General features: G+C 45.7%; 2 protein-coding genes across 2 annotated transcripts; one reads left to right on the forward strand and one right to left on the reverse strand.

Moving 5' to 3' along the window:
- Positions 1-232: 232 nt before the first annotated feature.
- Positions 233-12889, forward strand: dlgap3 (discs, large homolog-associated protein 3; the record flags this gene model as incomplete). Its single annotated transcript, XM_079288174.1, has 12 exons — positions 233-1300; positions 5542-5574; positions 6073-6284; positions 7046-7148; positions 7267-7483; positions 8947-9479; positions 9667-9761; positions 10646-10865; positions 11062-11356; positions 11455-11546; positions 11754-11900; positions 12578-12889. 12 exons carry the CDS (start codon positions 233-235, stop codon positions 12887-12889), a joined length of 3327 nt encoding a protein of 1108 aa, XP_079144300.1.
- Positions 12890-19691: 6802 nt separating this feature from the next.
- On the reverse strand, positions 19692-23071 carry LOC306791741 (tissue alpha-L-fucosidase-like). The gene is made up of 8 exons (XM_079288609.1): positions 22600-23071; positions 22318-22452; positions 21651-21788; positions 21387-21492; positions 21064-21264; positions 20778-20968; positions 20365-20464; positions 19692-20205 (listed from the first exon to the last, which is right to left on the reverse strand). The coding sequence occupies exons 1-8, from the start codon at positions 22938-22940 to the stop codon at positions 20071-20073; spliced, it is 1347 nt and encodes a 448-aa protein (XP_079144735.1). The 5' UTR covers positions 22941-23071; the 3' UTR covers positions 19692-20070.
- Between the last annotated feature and the right edge of the window lie 782 nt (positions 23072-23853).

The raw sequence follows: 23853 nt of genomic DNA on the forward strand, positions 1-23853 counted from the left end.
TACTGATTGCGAGACAGAACACCTGATTCAATTATTTGATAAGTTTCCTATTTTTGCCCGTAAATACAATGTGTTCACTCCTGTCTTCACTGGTACAAGACCTAAATTGTAACTCTCTTTTTGGTCCCCAGGTGAGACCAGAGCAGCCCTGTCACGCCCACAGCGCCCCCTTTCGGCCCGGACGGCCCACCACGCCCCGGCGCCTGTGAAAGGGTACCATGTCAGCCGTAGCATGTCCCAGCATTCCTCCGGGGGTGGCGGAGGAGGACCCTGCCACTGCTCGCCTGAGGATTGTGACGGCCCAGGTAGAGACTACTATCAGGGTCACGCCGATGGCCACTATTACCCTCATGGAGGTCCGGCTGAGGCCCTGGCGCTGGAGAGGCACCATTCTCACTCCCACTCTCACTCTGGAGGGGGAACCTTCCCCCGCACCCACCCCAACCAGCACCCACCACTCCAGTCGTTTGAGTCTTGCGAAGAGTGCCTGTCCTCAGGCCACGGAGGGAAGATGCACCGCATTCCCCCGAACATGGTAGACCAGTTTGAGAAGCAGGTGCCCTTCCATCCTGATGGCTTCCACACACTGCAGTACCAACGCAGTGCTAGTGGGGGTGCTGAGCCACGCAGCGAGAGCCCCTCACGTATCCGCCACCTGGTCAACTCTGTGCAGCGCCTCTTCGCTAAGTCCCATTCTCTGGAGGCACCGACCAAACGGGAGTACAACGGCACGAGAGGAGGCGGGGACTCCCGTGGCGAGAGAGGAGGAGGCCACAGGAGTGGAGGGGAGGATGGCGGAGGCCACTATTCAGGTCATCAGCCTCGCTCTACCAGGAGGAGCAAGTCTCGAGAGCGAAGCAAGAGCGGAGACTCACGCCACGAGTCGGGCAGACGCCACCGCAGCAGGACAGCAGGCTGGTGGAGCTCTGACGACAACCTGGACAGCGACAGCAGCTACCTGGTCAGTGGGGGCAGACGGGGGTATCCCAGCGGACACGAGAGCCTGGATGCAGCAATCCAGGAGCTCACCATGAAGAGGCCCAAGGAGCGTGGCGAGCGTGGAGGTGGTGGGCCGGTGCCTGGGGAGTGCGTGGCCTGTACCACGATGGCTCTGGCTGGGAATGAAGGAGGAGGGGGACATCAAGGGCCCCACGGCCACTCCCTGAAAAGGAGCACCTGGTCAGCCATGACAGTGAGTCAGGCCAGAGAGGTGTACCCTTCTACCAGGGGAGGAGGCTACGAGAAAGCCCTGGTGCCCTTGGAGAGTAAGCTGAAGGAGAGGACCTTCCACTACTTGCAGGTAGGGAGTAGTGACGCTTGCACGTCAACCAATGAGTGTGTGTGTGTGTGTGTGTGTGTGTGTGTGTGTAGGTGTGTGTGTGTGTGTGTGTGTGTGTGTGTGTGTGTGTGTGTTTGTATTCGTGTATGTTTGTGTGTGTACCGAGGGAGTCCAGTATGTGGGTGACTGTGTTTGCTGCTGAAAGGTAACCTGTGTCTTGTTTCATGCAGGTTATTTCTTAGCTTCAGTTTACACATTTTGCATCAAAACGTTCAAAATATCACAGCTTCTTTTTTGAGGCTCAATCAACCCGGAGTGCATGTCCCAGTGATTGCTGCGTTTCCAATGTCCGTTCAGGATAACCATCCACAATCCCAATTGAAATCTAAAAGGGCATTCAGAGAACGCAGACCTCCGCCAAGGCCAAGCCCTATCTCGCAATGTGTTTCGGACTTCCTGTGATTTCAATGTAATGGGTTCTACCTTGGCCAATGACACACCCTTCCAACAGGTTCATGAAAATCGGGGCAGTAGTCTTTCCGTAATCCTGCTGACAAACAAATAAACAGGACCAAAAACAGAAGCTGTTTGGTGAAGGGAATCATGTTTAAACAGCTCTCTCTTAACCTCAGATCATTCCTGATAACCGTCAAATTCAAATCTTCTGTTTCCAAATGAATCCATTTGACTGTTTGTCTGTACATCCTGATGAAGTGCATCCAGTGCTAAGGGGAAGCAGTAGCAGCTAGTGCCGCATGGGGCAGATTTTCCTGAAATGTAAAGAAATAAAAATGTGACTCAAGTGTAGCGAACAACTGACAACATAGCTCTGTTTACATTAATCAAGGCATGATGGGACCCAGAGTGTCAAAACTTAAAATGTTTTAATCTTAATTTGAAAGAAGAGTGAGAAAATCCATGAAAATAAATCACTCAAAATACTTTTTTTTCCCCCAGGCATAGTATGTTCCAACATGATTCATGTATCCCTGGGGCACTGACACTCGCCTACAGGTATTAACTAACTGTGTTAAAAGCCTTTTCACACAGGTTGAAAGCACAACTATATGTGTACAGTGTACCTATATGTATATACACACATGTGAAATGGATTTCTGATTTTTGCTGTGAATCACAAAACAGTGATTGTCAAGCTATGCAATGCCCGTCCCAACAGTCCGTCATCCAGTTCCAGTTGCCATGATTGATCTCCAAATCCAACATGTTTTTCCCTTTCTCTCATTTTGTGTGAATTCCGTAAAATGAAAAGCTAATGGCTGTTACGGTGTACCTGCAAAGTCAGGCGAAAGAGCACACTCGCACAAACGCACGCACAAACCTCCAGCTGTGCTGAGCTGGAGCTGCCATGCAGGCTGTGTTTCTACGGAAACAGCAGGTAGCCACAGGAGTCCGTGGTGTTTTTCCAACTCTCATCCTTTAGACACAGCTGAGGTCTGCTGATAGAAGAGACAGAGGGAGGGCTTGTGCGTCTTCGTGTTTTCACAGGACAAACTCCACAAAATTAGCCCCATGTGCTGGAGGCTACCATCACATTCACATCTCAGGACACAAAATGAACTTCCCCCACTGCAGCTTTTCTCATATCTCCATGCGTCACTTGCAGTTTTGTGAGAAGGGGCGCGGTACAGAGTGAATTTTGTGCTTGGATGTACTGAAGTCAGCCAGATTGATCCATGGTTTCAGAGCAGACAGCTTCCTGGAGCTGCAGATATAGAGCTGTTCAGGTCTATACTCCACCGGTGCCTCAGGACAAGCAGCAGTACCATATTGAAGCAGCAACTCCAATCTGAAGCCTTGTTCTCTGGAGGCAAAATTGACAATGTTTTCTGCGTCAATCAAGCATTACCCAACTGACATTAAAGCGGGCATCAATATTTTGATATTAACAATTGAGTACATGTCTACTTGTATATGAAAGCGATCACTTTTTTTGTGATAATATTTTTGGTAGTCGTGAAAACGGAGGACATTGTGATGCTCCTAAACAGAAACACAAATACATTTGGTACGACTGTTCCTTTAAGTCAGAAAGAGACAAAATAGTTGGACTCCCAAGCTACCAACTGTCATTGCAACATTAACATGTACATACAGGACCGCAGTAGGTCATCGCTCAAGTTTGTGGCACAGCAGCAAGAAAAAAAAGGTGAGGCATCTTGAAGTGAGAATTGAAGAAGAAGAAAAAATGATTGAATCTTCACAAGTCTGAATTACTGCGGCCAGAGTCAAAGGGACATGTTCAAGGTTTTCTCCGACGGCGTCAACGCCAATCACAACTTTGGGCATCAGAACCCGGGGCTCTCCATTCACGAAGCCTCTACCTTCCCCTCGGCCTGTGCCCGACAGATAAGGAATGATAAAAACCTGAATATGGAGCGAGAGTGAAATGAAGACAGAAACAGCGAGGGGGAGAGAGAGAGACAAAGAGAGAGGGATGCAGAGATAGCAAAGGCGGCTCGGGGATCGAACGAAGATAAAGGAGGTGATGGTCGCCAAGGGGCAAAGCGAGAGGAGAGAGAGCAGCATGAGCGAGATAGGAGAAGGCCAGGGGGATCGGGAGATTAGGCTGAATCATCTTTTAAGTGATGACCTTAAAAACACACGCTCAGCTGGATGCCAAACCCTGGGGTGCTTGACTATGTGTGTGTGTGTGTGTAGGTGTTTTTATTTGGTCACATGCTTGTGTGAGACAACATTTGCGAAAGATCGTTCTGCTCAAGCAGCTGCGGTTGCACGACTTCCTGTTCGATGGCGTGTAAAGCTTTCATTGTACTGGAAAATAAGTGGGATCAAATGGTGCGCGCACATATTTATATGTCGAACTAAGTGGTCCTCCACAGTTGTCTGTACAAGGTTGATAGGTATTCACATCTGCTATGATGCTAATTAAGGCTGCACTTAATGGATCAAATGAATGTGTGTGTAATGTGAAAGGCATCATTCATAACAACAAATCCACAGAAAATCATCACCCTAACCCTGCAGTTCCCATCAGCGCTGCGGAACTTTTTTAGCCTATTTTAGCTCATTGTTTTGGTTTTCCGGCCCACAAACTCTGATCAAACTCATTACGCTACCTGCCCAGCACCAAACCACACACAGACTTAGCAACTCACTGACAGTTTGGCTCTGACGGATAAGCTAAATGTAATAAATTGGCAAAATAATTTACAACACAAGAAGAAATAAGCGTGGAAGTCAGTGATCAGTCATGTAGGCATGACTGTATGAACATGTCTGCAGCAAACAAAACCAAAACAGCAGCTGCGTCAGCAAGGGAAGGTGAGGAGCTTTTATATTATTTATATTCGGAACAGCCACACCGAACCAAGTGGCTCAGGAAGCTGACGACCCTCCACTCTGCAAAACACAGAAGAAACAGCAGGGACATCTAGAGGAGTGCAGGGGTCAGAAAGAAAGTAGAACATAGAGAGACAGATATTTTATTTATTTGTGAGGTTGCCAGAAACACAACTCTAAAACATTGCTAATGTCAGCACTTTTCAGTTGTCCTGTGGACCCCTAATGGCCACAAAATTCAACTAATTCAGCTTTAAAGACAGGAACTGCGGTGCGTTTCAATCTTGCCCTTTATAGCTGCCTATCAGTGTTTTTCATTGGTCAGGTGCCCCCCCCCCCCCCCCCAATCATGGAATGTTTTGGAATATCATTGAATTTAAAGGGGGATATTTCAGGCAGGGAATAACAGGGTATTTGAAAAATATTTCACAGCTTCATTCACTTCATTAGAGAGCGATAACATTTTAAAGAGTTATATCAAAGCATTCTGACTGATGAAAAGTCATACATTTTACATGACGGCCACAGTGGGAACCTGATCTAATTATTACTTTTTTGTTTCATATCATCGCTCCTTATCAATTCTATATTTGTTGTCTTCCTCCTTAGTTTCTTGTCCTGGCTGTGTTCCTGTGTGTGTGTGTGTGTGTGTGTATGTGTGTGTGTGTGTGTGTGTGTTTTTCATTTTGTTTTCTCATCAGAATCTCATTCATCTGCCCATCTGTCTTCCTGCTCTCTGCCTACTTCAGTATGTTCTTCAGCTTCTCCGTTTGTTGGTCGTCCACCCTGCACATCGGCCTCTCTCTCTCTCTCTGCCAACCTCCCTGTCTCTCTGCCAACATTGTGTCTGTCTGTCCACTCTGCTTGTTTACCTGCCTTTTGGCTCATTGCTTTATTTGCTCTGTTTGTCGGCTTATTCTGCTTCTCCTTCTCTGCGTCAGTGTTTCTCCAGCTGTCAGAGTTTCTCTCTTTCTGTAAGTCACTTTGTCTCTCTCTCTCTCTCTCTCTCTATCTTTAACATCTTCCATGTATGTGCATGTGTTTGGTTGTGTGTGTGTTCTCATCATGTTGATGAGCATGCGTTTAGCCATCTGTGCGGGTGTGTGTGTTGGCTTTACACTGAGTGCACGTGTGCCACGACTGTACGTCTGATTCATCGTGACACTTTATCAACAGATATTGGGAAGAAGCTGCCAACGGTGCAGTGACAACATCTGCAATACCTCCACACTAATTCATTCACAATGTGACCAATTGTTTTTCCCTTTAACAGTTTGTGTAGAAGAAGAATGCATTCTTACTTTGGAGTCGGTGTTTAACCCATTAACAGAAAATCTTACTAAAACCGATTGACCGTGGTTGTACACTTATACTCACTGTGTGTTGCAGATTAATCCACCTTAAGAACGGTTCTTTTTTTGTTACTCATCAATGACCATGTGAATACTCTTACGAATGTGATCGCGTCTCAGGTCCCTTCAGACGACTGGGGTGGCGGATATGGCGGCGGCGCAACAGACGGCGGGGGGGAGATCCCGTGCCGTCGTATGCGGAGCGGCAGCTACATCAAGGCCATGGGCGACGATGACAGTGCTGACTCAGACACCAGCCCAAAAGCCTCGCCCAAGTCCACCCTGATCGCCCAGAGGGAGGCCTTTCGACGATCTATCAGCATGGATCAAAGGTCTAATGTCACAAATGGAGCGTCCGGCCTTTATGATGTTGTGTATTTATGTTGTAGCTATAGATTACTGACTGTTTGCTTCATTCGGAAGCTGTCATTTTACCATGGAACGACTTTTTGCATGACACTGATCGAGTGTTGTTGATACATGCCTTTGATATCCTTCCATTTTTGGTGTTAAGGTCCTGGGTTCAAGGGGTAGACGACAACAAAAACACAAAATTATGACTCAAATTCAGAAAATCTACATATCCAAAAACAAAACCAGAGTACACATATTTGATTTAGTACTGTTGCGCCGGGATCATAACCCTGATGACGTCACCTGGGTTATTTCCTCCACAGTCACAGAGAATATTACATACATCTTTAAATTGGTGGTGTGCCCCTTTAAGATATTCCGTGCCAGATTTCAGTAAACCACAGCATCTTGAGATGAGGATATCTTTCATGTGGATACATAACTCGTAATGTACACTCATAACTCCTTGAAAAACTTGGACGGACTTCACTGCACTTCCGCATGTCAAATAAATACATTTCCTCAAATGTTCAGAATGATTTCAAATAAGATAAACGCATATTAGTCGTAACATGATGCATTGCACTTTTCCCCATTTGACATGGGAATGCAGCATTACAGCACTCAAAAGGTCAGAGCATGACTCGGTGACATTCTATTTGATCGTTGTGACGAATCCAATGTGTGTTGCTGCTGTGAATGAATTTTTGACATTGAATTTTTAAATGATTTAATTCAGGTACTCGTGTAAGCAGTGTACTGACCCTTACCCCAACAGCCGAATCACACCCAACACCCAGACCCGCTCTCGTAGTTACACCCGCTCTCTGACGAGCTCACAGGTAACAAACCATGTGGCTTACGCCTGTGATCTGTGTATTTGCTTAGGTTTTGGGGGATGTGGAATTTAAGCTGAAGTAACTTGACTGCAGCAATGTGTGTCTCTCTCACGTCCTTCAGTTGGGAGACACGTTGAACCGTCAGTTCGAGGCAGTGTGCGAGACCATGTTTGGAGAGGTGGAGTCTCAAGCCGTCGAGGCCTTGGACCTCCCAGGTGTGTTCCGCACCCGCAGCCACAGCTACGTCCGTGCCATCCAGGCCGGCTGTTCCCAGGACGACGACTGCCTCTCCGTCTTCTCCATGTCGGGCCCCCAGGGAAGCATCAAGGGCGGGGCCGGTGAGTGTGTGCATGTGTGTGTGTGTGGTTTGGCGCCCCAATAAATACAAGTCTGTGTTGTCTGCGTGAGTTGTTACAAGGATGTGTGGTTGCCTTTGATGTGGCGGCAACCTGGTGGGAGACGCAGTAGGACAGACGGTGTGAGAAGACATTTCATGACAGCTTGTGTCTGCTTACTTAGACAACAGCAAGCTCATGCACACACACACACACAACCACAAACCCTACACCCTCATTCGTTGCTCAGCTGCCTGCAATGTGTGCATCTTTGAATTTCTCCTCTGTTCCTTCCATCTCGTTTTTTCACCCAATCATTCCTGCGGCACATTCGTTGTGTTGGTGTATATGTGTGCATTCTATCAGCACAGACCTGTGTGTATGTTATTGTGCATGCTCTTTCTTCTCTGTATCTCATCTCTCCCATCACCCTCCGCGGTGTGATCGCAGGGTTCTCAGTAATAGGTACAGGAACGCTCTGATGATAGCTCAGTGTCTCCAGCTGCTTCTTTCTCTCTGTCTATCTGTCTGCAGCACGCCTCTTCCTGGTGTTGTCTCACGCTTTTGCCTTCTTACGTACCACTCTTTATCTGAAACGTGTTTTTGTGCAATTTGTGTTTGTTTGTTTTATCTTTGCAATCATGCTCTTCTTCAAACCCAATATACAGTAAACCTGGAGTGATTTGTGATAGTGTGTACAGGGGACTGCAGAGCCACTTCGGTACCGTGTAGGACTCAAATGTCTAAGCTTAGACCCCCCTGATGTGTTCTATACATATATCAAGTACGAACACACATGCGCGGCACGCAAACTCAAAGATACCTACACCTACACATACATGCATGCTCCCATGCTGGAGCTTAGAGCCGTCGTGGTCAAGACCTTTGTAAACTGTGACAAGCTGGTTGGTGGTGAAGACGCTTTGAAAGAAATGCATTAAAGTTTGATCCATTATTCGCTGAAAATTAAACTGTGTGTGCGCGTGAACCAAGATGTGAGGGAGGAGGAAGAGACAGAATCTGCCCCTTCTCATTTTAATACTTCTCTCAGGAAATTGCTTAATCTTCCCAGGAAGAGAGTTAAGAGAAGAGGTTTTCTATTATCACTTCTGTCATACGTGTGTCTTTTCCACCACCCTGCCGCCCACGAAAATTCATACCAAGAGCTGATTTTTGGTGTAGACAAACGAAGCTTTTGAGTTTTGTTCATGAATCTTTCTGTCACATCTTGCATTGGCATTGTTATTTATTGATTTTTTGTTGTTTTCTCTCTTTCTCTCTGTATTGGTGCACCCTCCTATATGTCAACACATTTCCCTCTTTTCACTCTTTGCATTTCCTTTCACCTTCTCCATCTAGTCTGTCCCTTTTGTAAGTGTCCACCTCCCCTGCTCCCTGTTGATATAGTACCTCTTTGCTTTTAACATCCCTCTATGCCTCTCTTCCTTTCTCCCCCTCTTCTGAAGTCTTTCCTTATCGTAAAGGTGCTCCTCCTCCGCTCCCACCTCGCATGTCCAAGTCTTCACTGTCGGTGCGAGCCCAGAGCAGCACCGAGTCCACCCAGGACGCCTACTTCCACAGCGGTGGACAGTTAGCCTCAAGCTCAGGCCCCGGGCGTCCCAAGCAGCACAGCAACTCAGTGGACCTGGGCAGCTCCGACGGCCCCTCGGGTCGCATCTCCAGAGGGGGCTACTACACCGCCACAGGCCCTGGACGTTCCCGACAGCACAGTAACTCGGCAGAGAGCTTAGATGGGGTCAGGGGTTCGCGGGAACTGGTGCCCTACGGAGGGGGTCCGGGTGTAAGGGCCAAACACAGCAGCTCGGCTGACAGTCTGCTGGAGGGCCCACCGAGGCCGGCCAGGGAGAGGGACGGCAGGGTCGGGGGCAGCCTGGGCAAGTCAGTGTCTCTGCCTCAGAACAGCATGGTGCTGTGTAAAGCTGGGGGGCAGGACGAAGGGCGTGGTGGGAGAAAGTGGAGGCCGTCCATAGCTGTGCAGGTGAGAAAGGACATTTTACTCTATCAGAATTTGCAAGATTGGAGTTGATCTTGAGCCCCGAAATATGAATGATGAATGAATAAAAATGTCTCATTGATGACCAGTTGTGCATGGCATCTTTAGTGCGTGTGTTTTAGCAAATACCTCTGCGCTCTGAGTGTGGTGTTTGTTGCTTCTTCTGTTCCAGGTGGACAGCTCAGAGACTCTGTCAGATTCAGACGCAGAGGGCAAAGCTCTTACAGAGGTCCACTCTATAGGAGTCCAAGTGGAAGAGGACAAAAGGTAATGGAAATACAACTGGAAATCAAAGCAGGGGTAAAAAAAAAAGAAAATCTTTGAAATCTCTTCCCAACTTTATGCATGTTTATTTTGCTTGCCATTTAACTTTCCATTTGCATTTGTTTGTTTGCTAATTGCCCCCAAAATATGTGGCTTAATCAAGAGCTTTTGGTCTTTACAAAGTAATTTATGTGAATAATTTCAATACATAATTTGAAAAAGCCTTCATCTCCCGGGCGCCCAACTGTGCAGCCACCTGTGGTTGATTTCTACGCTCGATCCTATTATTTCATTTAACATTTCATCAGACATCTCAGCTTGAAACCAACACTTTGTTCCAAGAATGTCTTGATTTCCGACTGTTACCGGGACTACTCGACATGACTTTCACACAGGATGCAGCCTTTCTCCTAATTACATCCAGCATTGCTTACGGGTCAGATACACATGCATGCGTGCGAGCACTCAGCAGCATCGCGCGTTCCCGAAACCCCGAGCGGTGTGTGATCATGCACCCGTTAACAATGTCCCCCGCCTCCTGCAATATTCAAGGAGGACAAGTGTGACGTCGGGGGAGAAAACAGAAGTGCGGGAGCGGAAATCTGAGTCGCACCTCAAGCCTCATCAGACAGCAAAGAAGGGGAGGTGGGGTATTAACTTGTAATAGAGTACACACTCATCACTGAGTCCATTGACATGACATTTGCACACACTGCTGCGTCATATGCCAAAGGATTTAGCGGGGCTTATCACAGCTGAGAGAGCAGTAGTGACTGCAGTGACTGTCTTGCAATAATTGGAAGACAAACTGACTGAGCATTGCTTTTGCATGCGACACTCCGTGTGACTGGATGGCTCCGGGCTTGCTTTGACTCCCTGTGTTGCAGGCGGGCTCGTTTCAAGCGCTCCAACAGCGTGACGGCGAGCGTGCAGGCCGACCTGGACCCCGAGGGCTTCCCGGGGCTCAGCATCGCCGTGCCAACTCAGGACAAGGGTCTCCAGTTTGGCTGTTCCTTCCAGAGGCACTCGTCGGAGCCGGAGTCAGCGAGCCAGTACGCGGATTGCCACCGCACCGTCCACACACAGGGACAATGGGCCTACAGGGAGGTAGGTCTGCAGTGACACGCTGGGCAAATACTATTGTACTTATCATTCATTAGTCAGGGGTCCAGGGTCCCTCTTGTTGATGTAGGTATTAGAAGTAGTTCAGCCATACCTAATGGTGAAATGAATTGCTCGTAGATGAAGACAGAAGGAGGAAGTATATAAATCCATAATAAACACTTTTCTTATGCTATCCCAGGACTTTATCCAGAGTGGCTATACGACTGAGGCCTGCCAAGCGGATCCGCGGCCCCACCAGCACCCACACTTGCCTCCACGTTCCCACTCCCCTCTGCCCATCACCTCTGAGAGAGCTTGGGCGGGGACGCCATCCCTGGAGGGCCCCCGGAGCCTGCCCGACTCGGGTCGAGCCTCGCCCTGCATGAGAGACGGAGAGTTCTTCTTACGCCTCCTGCAGACGGAGGTGGAGAGGATGGAGGGCTGGTGCCAGAACATGGAGCGAGAGGCAGAGGAGAACGAACTGCCAGAGGAGAGTGAGTTTGGGGGAAGGATGGAAAAGGATCGGAGGAAAGGATACGCAATGAACGCTTCTTTGATTTCTAAAACTGCTTGTGTGCCGTTTCCTCTCCAGTTCTTGAGCTGATACGAAACGCAGTTGGCAGTGCCCAGATGCTCATGTCTCAGAAAGTCCAGCAGTTCTTCCGCCTCTGCCAACAAAGTGTGGTGAGTATGTGTGATTGAATGTAAAAGCATGACAACACACATTACATATGATGCACGGTTTGCATGAGATTCACTGTCTCTAAAGGCTGGCTTGGCTGCAAAAATGTTAATTTGAAAATGAGTTTTATGTCTCTCTCGCTTTCACATATCCTTGTGTATTGCTTCGTCACCCATGACATGTCATGTTCTGTCTCCCTGCTCTCCCAGGACCCATCAGCGTACCCCCAGCCCACCTCTCAGGACCTGGCAGGCTTATGGGACCTGCTCCAGCTCAACATAGAGGACGTCAGGGTCAAGTTTCAGGACCTCCAGAGGCTCAAGGACTCTGGTTGGAGGCTCCCACCTGAAAAGAAGGTGAGACGCCCAGGGGTCCAAACAGCCCTGGTTTCCCAACAGCACTCTCCCAGGGCTAAGATGGCAGTGTGCAGAAGAGTAGCGCAGATGGTCGTGCCCTCCAACCCTGTGCAGGCTGTACAAATACAGAACAGCAAGAGGAACTGAGCTGCCCATGAGACGATGGAGTCGTAAACTGATAGAAATCTTAATGCATATCTGCTTTTGTGCATTTCCTGCAGCTAGTCAGACAGAAGACATGTGTCTGTTACATTGTTGTCTTTAAAGGTTAGGCTTCTCACTGATCAACTACATTATTCTCGACAACAAGCTAACAATTGTTTCTCTTTTCTTCTTTTTCTTTTTTTTTAACCTTCTTCTTCTCCCATTTCATATCCTTTTACGTCACCCGATGCCAATGCATGTTGAGATGCTTTTTGCTTGTTATTTTTTTGCTGATGGTTATTTGTCCCTCATAATGTCTCGGCCCGTGATTCTTCCTCACTTGAATTTCACCCTTTTTGTTGGTGGTTTTGCTCTTTTCTTTGTCATTCTCTTTGTTTCTCCCAATACCTCCACTTTTTTGCATGGGATTCCTTTCCTACGACCACACAATACCATTTTTTTTATTTTTCCCCACCCGATACGATAAATACATACATTCATCTTATATCTACGTCTCACCATTGCCGGGCTAGGAGGATAAGAAACTTCCTCCTCCCTTACCAAAGAAGCCAGCAGGCGGGGTGAGTGGCAGCCTCCGGGCCGATAGCGTCGGTGACGGGGGCGCCGGAGATGGAGGTGGATCGGGTGGCCTGGTGGTGCCTCGCATTGGTGGACATACCATACCCATCAGGGAGAAGTCTCTGGACCTCGGGGACCGTCAGAGGACAGAAGCGAGGAGGAGGCTGCTGCAGACCAAGCGTACTGCCTCCTTCAGGCAAAACTCGGCCACAGAGAGCGCAGACAGCATCGAGATCTACATCCCCGAAGCCCAGACTCGACTCTGAAGACTGTGGTGTCTCCCACCCACCCACCTCCTCACCCACACTCAGCCCTGCTGACCTGCACACCAATCTCAGTCTATCTCTGAGCCCAGTACTGATCCTCTGCAGGTCATCTCTGTTCATCCGCTACCCCTCCCTTCAGCATTTCCATCACTTCACGAGCCACAGCCACAAATTCACTCCTCTTGCTCATCAAACAAGCAATGACAGCCATTTTAGTGTCTTGAAATTTGGACATTTTGCTGACACAGAGGCCTCAATGTGAAATGGTAGCTAGCAGACGTGAGTTATCAGACTTTTTAAAGAATTCTCTGAATTTCCTTTTGGCTGACAAACACGTAACAGTCCACTTTTGTAACCGTAGTCAGTCTTCAGCGGAGGTTCACGCAGTAGTAGCATGCCTGTGCGTGTTCACCGAGCACTTCTCCATCACTGAAAATAAAGGGCTTAAGGCACAAAACCTCTGTGGAGATGACCAGATACCAGAATCTCCCTACGGATCCCCTGTTGCCATCTCCTGAATGCCATTTGCAACAGAATCATCTGCGATGTAGCCACACTCTTCACCAATGCTACCAGTATGGATGAATAAACATGGGTTCATTCCTCACCATCAGTTTAAATGCCCTTAAAGTCAGATGGTTGGCGATCCCCAAAGAACATTCTCTAAGCATAGTCAGTCAACTGCAGCTGGCACTTTTCACCATCTGTCCACCCAGGCACCCCGTCAAAGAATATGAAACTATTTTCTGCCTCTTCCCCTCATTCCTCACATCCCGTGTGCCCATCGACTACCCGCAGTGATGCCCTTTGAATGTGCAAGTGCTATTTGTACATAGTGTGCACACTGGTGTTTGCACAGCTTTTGCTGTGTAGCGTCACAGCATTGACAGCTAGAGAGCATCACAAACAAGCTTTTGCTTTTCATGTAGTCCCTCTGAAGTTTCAAGTGTTCAGGGGTGGGGTTGATGGGAGTTTTTAGGGGAGTATATTTTGGTGGCTTTTTAGGAATTTACTGAGAAGGCCCCCATTTCACTGTGAGACTACAGCACCACCAAGCGGTCCAATGAGGACGCACATCCAACAACAGTGGTCTTTAGAGAGTTCTTTCCACCTCAGTCAGGAATTAACAGACAACCTGCAAGAAGATCAGTCTCTTCATTACTTTTGATCAGTTATTTCCGTTCTCCTCTCTTGAATATTCAGAGTGGACTTTCACATGATGTGTTTGCAGAATTGCGAATTCTAAAGCAGCGGATCACAAAATAATAGGGGAGGAGAGCTGGCAAAAGTCTTCAGCAGAATCCACTGGCCTAACTTGAAGTGCAATCCTCTCGGTTTCGCACGCCGCCGGAGGATTTCTCTGAATCGGGAGAACGCAAAATGAGCCGTATTTAGCGTAGCTCCCTCCAAAGCCCGTCCAAAAAGTCATCAAAGAGAGGAAACCATCGTTTCATTGTGACATGATGGAAGAGCAGCAATTTGATAGTGTTTGGTAGTCATGCTGAGATTAAGTTACACTTGAATGGAATTATAATATATGTTAGTTGCACTGTGTGTTCATTTCTCTTTCTCTTTATTCACTTCTTGAACTCAATCTGGTGTCTCCACGGAACAAAGTGTAGCATGATTTTAATGGCTTCGAAGGGGTCTTATTTATTTATGTCCGAACAGATATTTCACATTTAAGTGTTTTGTATGGATGGTGCCTGTGTGTAGTGTGAATATGAAGGGCTGCGTGTCATGAGGGACATGTGATGAAGCCCAGTGAAAAGTCCAAAGTCAGCTGTTTTGAAGACATCAAACACAGACTACGAATCTTTAAGCATGACTTGGTTTATTTTATTTTTGAACATTTGGGTGGAATGTGTTGGCAAAGTGGGATATTTTAATGGGAGATGTATATTTTATAACATAATCTACATTTCTAGATTAGTAGAGACTATTGAGTACAGTATGTGTACAAAAACAGCATATATCAAATGTGAAAAACTACAATATTATTATGATAGATTATAGCATTGTGTGATACTACAGCTGTGTGGCATATCCAGACTCGGTACACGTGAAAAAGAATTTCAATTGATTATTATCTTCAGTTTGTGAGTGCTGAGTCAGGTTCACAGGGTATAAATGGCAAGACTTAATTGCCAAGTACGATCCTCCTTAGGCCTACTGTATATCTGTCTGTGGTTCTAACATATACTGCTGTATCCCCTCCCTGTATCCCCCCTTTAGAACCAACTACATGTGCCTAACCAGCTATATGTGGAGGTTTCCTTTGAACACAGTTTACAGTAAATATATATAGAAATATATATATATAGAAAGATATGTAAATAGAAAAGTATACAAATGTTTTTATTGTACTGACACGCCATCCTTTGTCTCCCTCACTTTCACGTGCAACACACACATAAGACTGGCAGATTTTGTGGACGTTAATACTGCATGTTTTATGTCAACCTCCTTTAGCAGAATCTTGTTTTTAAATGATAAAAGCAAAGCTAATTTTACAGCTTATATACATTGTTTTGTGATTGAAAATAATTGACAGGGTTTATACAATGCCGTTATTTCAATGACTCATGCCTTTGAACAAAGACGATATCATTGGAGGACGATGACACTGGCAACCTTGAAACAGCGGTTTTGATTTGAATCTCAGCTGATCAATTGAACAACCTCCGTAAAACAAGCTGCCCTGGCATTGAAAACCGGGGCTGAGGACCAGACTTGTTTGATTTATTTGCAGCAGTGTGGGTTGTGGAGCAGCCTTTTTTTTTTTATCCCCACACCCTTCTCCTCCGTTACCCTCAAACTTGACAACATCTCAGTGGTGTCTAACACAGCCCTCATCAAACAAAGCACAAATACCTGCTTTTCTACTGTTACTCCACTGTGAAGGCCTCTTGACTCCACCTTCACAATCCTCAAACCTACACACAGAGGGATGGCAAGGTCTTTCTATTACGAGTCGGCCTTGAGGGACACCAGGAATGAAAAAGAGGCTTTGTTGGATGTTTATCCACCGTAGCAACTACTTTTTCTTCAATTCTTGCTGACTTTCTCCTCTATACTTTTGATCAAACGTTGAGGTGTTGGCCAGCCACCTTGCCTTGAAACAGGTCCATTGAAAACACATTTTTGGTGGTTTGATTTCCATACTGTTCCATCCGTCCTATATCTTCACAGTAGAAATGCAGGAGCCTCAGCTAGAAATAGCACCTGGGTGTGTAGTTGCACGAACATGATCTGAACACTCACCAACACATCAGACAGACTGCTATACGAACCCTTTCACCTCTTTCTAGAAGTGCTAAAACCCCTCGTGGACAGCCAGACGGACAAGTCAACTCCGAGTACCTCAGTTTCTAGCAGCAGTGTCTCCAACCCCGACCCAGGCCTCTGTCCTCAGGGGATTCTCTCAACCAACGGACCCTGATAATACAGGACCAGATCAGTCCCGCGTGGAATGTTGTCCATATTCTCTGAATAGAAGGGGAAATCATTTTTGCTCAGATTATCTAGCCATTCTCTAGTAGCCATTATCTGAGACTGGAGAGCGGCTGAATCACAGGCAGTGAAAGAAAGTGGAAGAAGTGTTGGTTGAGGCTAGAGCTCAATCATTGCCAATGTCTGTGGGCTGTAGCCTATATTGTGCATCTGCAACAAAGTGGAGCAGGGAGGGATGCTGTTGCAGCAGATTTGAGTTTTAGTTGTGCAGAGCTGCTCTGGAGGAAAAAAAGCAAAGTCACTGGTTGAGTTAAACCTCAGTGGGAGAAGCCAAGGACCTATTATGTCTGGCTAACCAGAGCTATGAGCTGTGGCTTGTTGTTCCGTTGCGTCCTGCTATATTTAAAATGGCCGCGTCTTGTTTTGTAGAGGCATTTGTATGATGAACAATCACGGTCACTTGTGTTTCAGCAGTTGAATGCTTTTAACTAACTATCAAAAATACGGCATTTGGGGGTATTATTAACAGTAACTTAAAATACAGCATTAGGAGTAAAGTCAACAATGAGACTGATATCGATGAGATAAAAAAAACGCTGGATTACATACATGCTTCGATTCCTGTGAATCTCTTGTTCACAGGTAGACAATTTCATTGCAATGGCGGACCCCGCCACGAACACTGATAAGTACTATTTAGAAAAGGAATTACAGAATGTAAATACATTCAATGGCCGTTGATGGAAAGAAAAGCCAACCACAAACAGTTTTTTCATACAAATCATATATTATATCTTGTTGATCAAACTTCCTTAATATATATTTTTTGGCTCTGCTCTTAGAGGTTTTACATCCCTTTGCCTCCAGAGCAGCTCTAACCCTTAGAAGATATTCAACTGAAACTCCAATGTGCCTTTAGCACTGAAGTGTAGGTGTGTTTGTGCGTGTATTTACACTGTAATGTTGCTTTACAGTTTACACACAGGTAACCACGTGGGTCAGAGACAACTGAGCAATTACTGTGTAATTAACAAAAAAAAGAATACCCAGCCACTCTCACGTTTACAAAAAAATGTAAATAACCTGTTGCCAATGGACATTGCTATTCTCAATATATTGTTATTACAATATGATTATTAGTCGTAGTATGATTATTGTCATTACAAGGATTAATTATTGCCATCACTCTCATGATTATAAATGGTGTTGTCGATTATAGCTATTGGTAGACATTGTTCTGTATTCAAGGGCGAGTCTTGTGTACAACAACAAAAACAAATCGTTTATTCTATGATGACAAGTCTTAAATTGCTGCTACTGACGAGATGAACAAGTAAAGCAAACTGACAATAACTCTGGGAAGACATTTTTTTCTCTGGGATCAATGATGGACACACCGATGAGTGAGAGATCACAAGAGGAAAGTAAGCGTTGAACAGATGGACTGAATGGACGATCCAAACATCAGACTTTTTTCTCCATGTGCATTTATCCCACTCTGATCTCTGAGGACAAAAACAACACGGACACCCAACTGATACAGACTCTCCACATTCTACTCTCTAATGTAGCAACAACTAAATAGCCCCTCGTCATCTACTATCTCCACCTCTACTCTTTCATGTGTTTCTCACCATAAGTTTTAATCAAACGGGTTTGATACAGCGAGCTTTTCTGTCTTTCAGCTCAGCTTTATCTTGAGTTCTCTTGTTTTATACGCGTTTGATTCAGTGCCAAGACAGCATATTGTACATACAAACATCAAATGCTTATGTTCTTTTTCTCCTGTATTAAAAAAAACCAATTAACTGGAGCATATAGCAATAGCGATGCCATGAGACATGAACTTTGTTCCATAATGCCACCGTGGATACACAGGACGCATGAGAACGCCAGAGACGGGGAGATGCACTCTGGCAGTGGAAGGGTGTTGCACAGTGACGTGTAAATCATGATTCTGTTTGTTGTGTTGTGGTTCTCATTTTGTACATACTAATTTATTTATTGACCGTGTATGTTTTATGGATCTAGATGTGTCAAAGGAGCACGTCCGATTGCGCTGGAGCCCAGAGAGGTGGCACACTGTGACGTGGTTTACCCCCCAACACAGAATGTAACACTGTCAAACGTTGTCAAAACATTTTCTAATGGCTAATATTAGTACTATTAATATGATTATTATAAAGCTATTTTAGCAAGTTAAATGAGGGGTGCTGTGTCTCCTTGGTGTTGATTTTCTGTCTCTATTGAATGTTTTATGCACGTGTGTCTGAACGTGAGCTGTAAAGGTGGATTTTGTTTGAACCAGGCTAGCTTTTTGCCCCCATCTCCTGTTTTGTTCATCTCTCTGCTATAGGAATATGCAATGCAAATGCTAAGCAGAGCACACCTATTACGCAGATTAAGAGAGAGGACAGAGGACAATTCAGTACTGGCATTCTGAATCAAATGCACTGTGCCCGTGGGTATACTCTTCGCAGTCAAGTTTAAACTCGCACCGACACATTGAGAGGGGATTTTTAGTCCATTCACAAGACGGTCGTGCTCAAGAACTGCACAAATAAAGCCCGTTGCTACTGAATATAGTGTCCCGCTGAGATTTAACAACATGAATCAGTAGCCTCAGGGTAAGAGACGCAGATTGAGGTCAGGAGTTAGTCAAATACAAACACGTGGGCGGTGAATGAGTAACGGCACCCTGAGGCACTTAAGGGAGTTGCTAAAAATTAAAGTGCTAACAAGCGCTGCACAGAACATCAAAACAGTCTTCCAGAAACACTCATGCCATCTTGTTCCCAGTCGTGACCTCTCTACGTAGCGCGAAAATAAATAAGTGATTCACTCATACTAGAGTGGAAAAAGCACTCTCAAGGTTTGCACATCTTATCCGAGACGGCAGATATGTGGATAGGATTTGAGTTCTTAGAGGTAATTGTGTCCGAGCACATCGCAGCAGCAAGGAACAAGTAGTCCCTCGCCTGATTACACATGAAGGACTCTTCTAGTGAGAAAATGTTGTTTCTCGACCTTGCTTTAATGCCTCTGTACCCCCACAGGTGTTTTCAGTTCTGGCTGATTAGACCTCTGCTCATCTACCAATAAGAATGGTAAATATGTCATTTGTCCTGCCCTAATAGAGTCAACAAAGCTAACTGCAGACTCAGGGAGATGTCACTTAATTAGTCTATACACGCCCACACAGTCCTGAGAAGAGTTCTAATCAGCCAGGTTAACTCAAACCACCTGTGTGGGTGTGCAGAGGCATAGCCAACCCCTCTCAACTTCTGAGCGTTACGGCATAATATGAACCTTTAAGATACCTAATATACTGCGTGGCACAACAAAACCATTCATCAGAAAAATCATCTTTTATTCAAGTCATTTTAAAAGCATCGAGTAAAAAAAGTAAAAAGTGCATTTTTTTTCCCAACGTACCCACTTAAAAAATGTATTGTTTCGGACACTGCAATTAAGACAGCGGAGAAGCTTCATATGCTGAACAGAATGTTCATATTTCATTCGTAATCTTTGTCATTAAAAAACAAAAAAAACAGTACAATTAAGAAGCAGTGACTCACAAAGGCATCATTGAAGGAGAGTTTTTCATTTCATACTCATCCATTACACAAGCGCTGTCCCTTTAACCATAGTGCATACGTTTCTTAATATCCCACAAACATAATCACAACCTGAGATGTTGGGTGTTGAACACTTCTGGGGTGTGAGGCTCACTGGATGCCGTCCAGTTTGAGTGTCCAGGCCTGACCGGGGGAATAGGGCAGTTGAGGTAGAAGGACAGTAAGGCCAGCACTGGGGTGGACCGGGGCCCAGGGTAGGGGATTTGGATTCCCCAACAAGGTCACCTGGACAAGAAACAAAAACCAGTTATTTCGATTCTCATACCTACATCCCTTCTGTAAATGAATGGTTACTAAGGTGGTCATGTTGTGGGCAGCTGTTAGTACAGCTCCTCTAAAAACAACAATATGCAACAACATAGACATCATAGTTAGTCCCTTTACCTTAGTGGCTGCTGATGTTTTGGGTCCTAATAGTTGCAATGTGAGCTTGGGAGGTTTGGCCGTCATGATGGCGTAGACGGTGGTCCCTTTGGATGTATACCTAGAAAAATGGAGACGATAACTGCATTAATGTGGATTTTAGGACGGGAGGAACGTCTTCATAGTTTTAAGAACATCGTTCTGAGAACCCCTTTTTTTATTGTGTCTGCAACGCAGGAACTAGGAAGGTTCATAGTTCACCATTTTAAGGATGATTTCTAGTTCTTATTTCAGAGTAGGGTCCCATCTAGACGGTAACTCACAATTTTTTTCAACGACCACGTGAACACAAACAAAGCAAACGTTATTCTGCACTGAAATGGGGTTTGGCAGCACAAACGGAGTATGTAATCGGTTCTCCCTCTGCCTCTTACCAGACTGGTACAGTGGTGTTCTCGGTCTGGACCCTCCAGGGTTTGGAGGCGTATATGGCCTCCCCGTTCATCTTTAGCCAGGCTCCAACACCCCTGAGTCTCGCCTCAAACACTGGGGGGATCATCCCATCAGGTGTGGGACCCACATTCAGAAGGTAGTTACCTCCCAGAGCCACGGTGCGAACCAGATCCTGAAACAGAAGCAACAGAGGAGGAGGACCAGTCAGTCACTGATCACAGTATTATTGTCATATATATATCATTACAGATTTCACATTATCCGCACCTCTATGATAGCGGGCAAGTCCATCAGCTCACTCATCTTCATATTTCGACGGTAACCCCAGGAAAGCATGTCCACAGACGTGCACTTCTCCCATTTGTGCTTGGGCAGCTGGCCTGGAGTGTATTTGTCGGCACAGTTATAGTAGCCACCGTGTTTACACGCACAGCCGGCTCCCCATCGGTCGTTGGTCACAACAGTATCCTAAGACAAGAAAGAAAAAGTACATGAATGCATGTTAAAGCCATTAATCGTTGAATTTATAGTACAGCACTGTTGCGCAGTTAACACCTTATGTATTGCGTGCTTGTTATAAACACCCGTACTTTGACAGGGCTGTCATTGTAGAGCCAGGCCAGGAACTCGGTGGAGTTCCAGTAGGTGTCAGGTGCTTCCCAGTCCCCATCAGACCAGATCAGATCAGGTCTGTACCTGCAAAACAACAGGAAGGCAAAAGGTTTGAGAATCCTGCCATAAAGCTGCATTGACATGTGCTTGTATCTCATACAGGCACATGTCCATATAACCAAGTATGACTTTATTATCACTATTCGGTGCAATAAACAGGTTTGTATTGTACGGTTACAGACCTTACAACCATGTTGTAAAGCTCCGGTAGCAGTTTATGCATCACAAACTGCTGTGTTTTGAATCCATTCTTCTTGTCAGCCAGGTAGAGAGGGTTGAACCACTCATACAAGGAGTTGTAGAGTCCATAGTGCAAAGACCTAAATGAGGAAATTAAAAACCTTAGAATCTGTCATTGACGACACACGGAATCCATAACACCACCAACCAAAATGCAGGTATTAAAACCAACAAAAGCCAGGTATCTGAATGGCATAAAAAAATGCAAAAGCTACAAATTCAGCGACACAATATTTAAATTGTTTCATCTTATTCTACATGTTAATTCACTGATATCTGGAGTGGGAATGCACGGATCAAACCGTTTCTCTCGCAGTGCCTATTCCTCAACTTACAGTATCTGCCAAAAATACAGAGGTCTGATCTGACACCAGGGCTCTTTTTCCAAAATTGAAAACCTTTATACCTCACTGCATGGACCTTATTTGAGTCATTTTATGAAAGGAATCAGTGACGCTGTGGCACTAAACGCTCAGTCTGCAGATTGCATGAACTAATACTGAAAATGTCGTTACTTAATTAATTGCATTCTTTGTATAATCATGTCAGCACTTCAATAAGTCCCAGTTATAACACTTTACCTGACCTTGACCACATTTGAAGACCCACCTGTTGCGCACCGCCTCCCCCAGGTCTCCCACCAGGTCTCTGTGAGGACCAGTATCAACTGAATTCCAGTTCCAGGAGTTCGGGGACCCCCAGTTAGTGAATCCTTCGTGGTGTTTGGCAGTCAGGACGACATATCTGCAAGGAGGATGTGGAAAGTGTTGCACACAGAATGTATGCGCGACACCGGTGTTTTACGGTAACCAGGGCAGAATGCGGAAGTGAAACGGTCTTGTCAAATGGAAGAACATTTAAGCTGGCGTTAAGTTCAATAAATACACTCACTTTGCACCAGAAGCCTTGAATATGTCCGCCCAGTCCCCCGGGTTGTAGAACTGGGCGTGAAACTGGGGCGCAAACTCCGGGTAGCTGAAACCCGGTGGGTAGTTCTCCGACATGTAGCTCACACACTTCTGGTCCGGGGGCTGCTGTCCCTGCCAGTGCCACCAGAACCACTCGCTGCCAAACCCGGGGACGGAAAACACACCCCAGTGGACAAAGATCCCCACCTTGGCTTCGTCGTACCACGCAGGCAGCGGCCTGGCGTCCAAACTCGTCCAGTTCGCAGTGTACCGAGCCGCCGTTTGAGAAACCAAAACAACAACAACAACAAACACGGCTAGCATGGTTACACCAGGTGTTAGCACGGAAGCTAAGTCAAACTGTTCAGCGCCGGTGTGTCTTCAGAGACGTTAAACCAGCTGATAATGTTGGCTAAAATGTCCCACAGCTGTTCGCTGTATTAGACACGGATGTCCCTGCTGTGACCCTTCAGGTGTACTGTTTCCCATCATATGACTGGTATCACGTGACCATTTTTTCACCCACAACTTTATTGAACAAACAGACCACCATCTGCACGGACAGAACTTAATCATAAGATGCACAGAGCCCAGACAGCCTCTTTACTCCGATGCTGTGCAGTCATTTAGTTCATGGTTTCATCATGTTGGTTATTTGCTGGTGTCTCAGCCACTATGGAATGTTTGCATGCGAACAAAGCTGACGGCAAAAACAAAGTAAGCTGGCCTGATTTCAGAGTCTGGAATCAAAATGTATACACATGTAACACACACATATATAGACAGGGTACCGTATGATCTATGTAATGCATCACACCATGAACATAAGTGTGATTCATTCTGATTTCCCTTTGAAACCTGCAACCAACGGTGCCTGTTAAGTGTTATTGTGGGGTTCCCCTGGGGAGATTTTTTGGGCATGTCTTTGTGGAGAATTTAACATTTAGTATCGTGTAGAAGTGGTTTCGTTTAGAACTGTGAACAGGATTTCTTTCCAGTAATAAATCATGTGTTGGAAAAGTTTAGTGTGTATGTTGAATATACTTCAGATTTATTTTAGAAAGTTTAACTATTTGCATTCTGTTCTTTCGGTGTAAAAACACAATATTCGGATACAAGCAGAACTGAGACCGTCATCAAACTACAGAACGTTTTGAAACTGTTTATAATGCATCAAAATTGGCAAAGGTTTCCTTTTGTATAATTGAAAAATATATGAACTGACGTATTTGAACAA

Source organism: Melanostigma gelatinosum (genome assembly GCF_949748355.1).
Source record: "Melanostigma gelatinosum genome assembly, chromosome: 17".
NCBI lineage: Eukaryota > Metazoa > Chordata > Actinopteri > Perciformes > Zoarcidae > Melanostigma > Melanostigma gelatinosum.

Bases quoted from the DNA above. Each gene is read 5' to 3' on its own strand.
- LOC306791741 (XM_079288609.1), bottom strand. From the start codon at position 22,940: ATGCTAGCCGTGTTTGTTGTTGTTGTTGTTTTGGTTTCTCAAACGGCG. The intron at 21,789-22,317 runs GTGGGTCTTCAA...TTCCTCATTTAG, and splicing joins GGGGAGGCGGTGCGCAACAG to GTCTTTGCACTATGGACTCT. The intron at 21,493-21,650 runs GTCTGTAACCGT...GTTGTTTTGCAG, and splicing joins CTTTACAACATGGTTGTAAG to GTACAGACCTGATCTGATCT.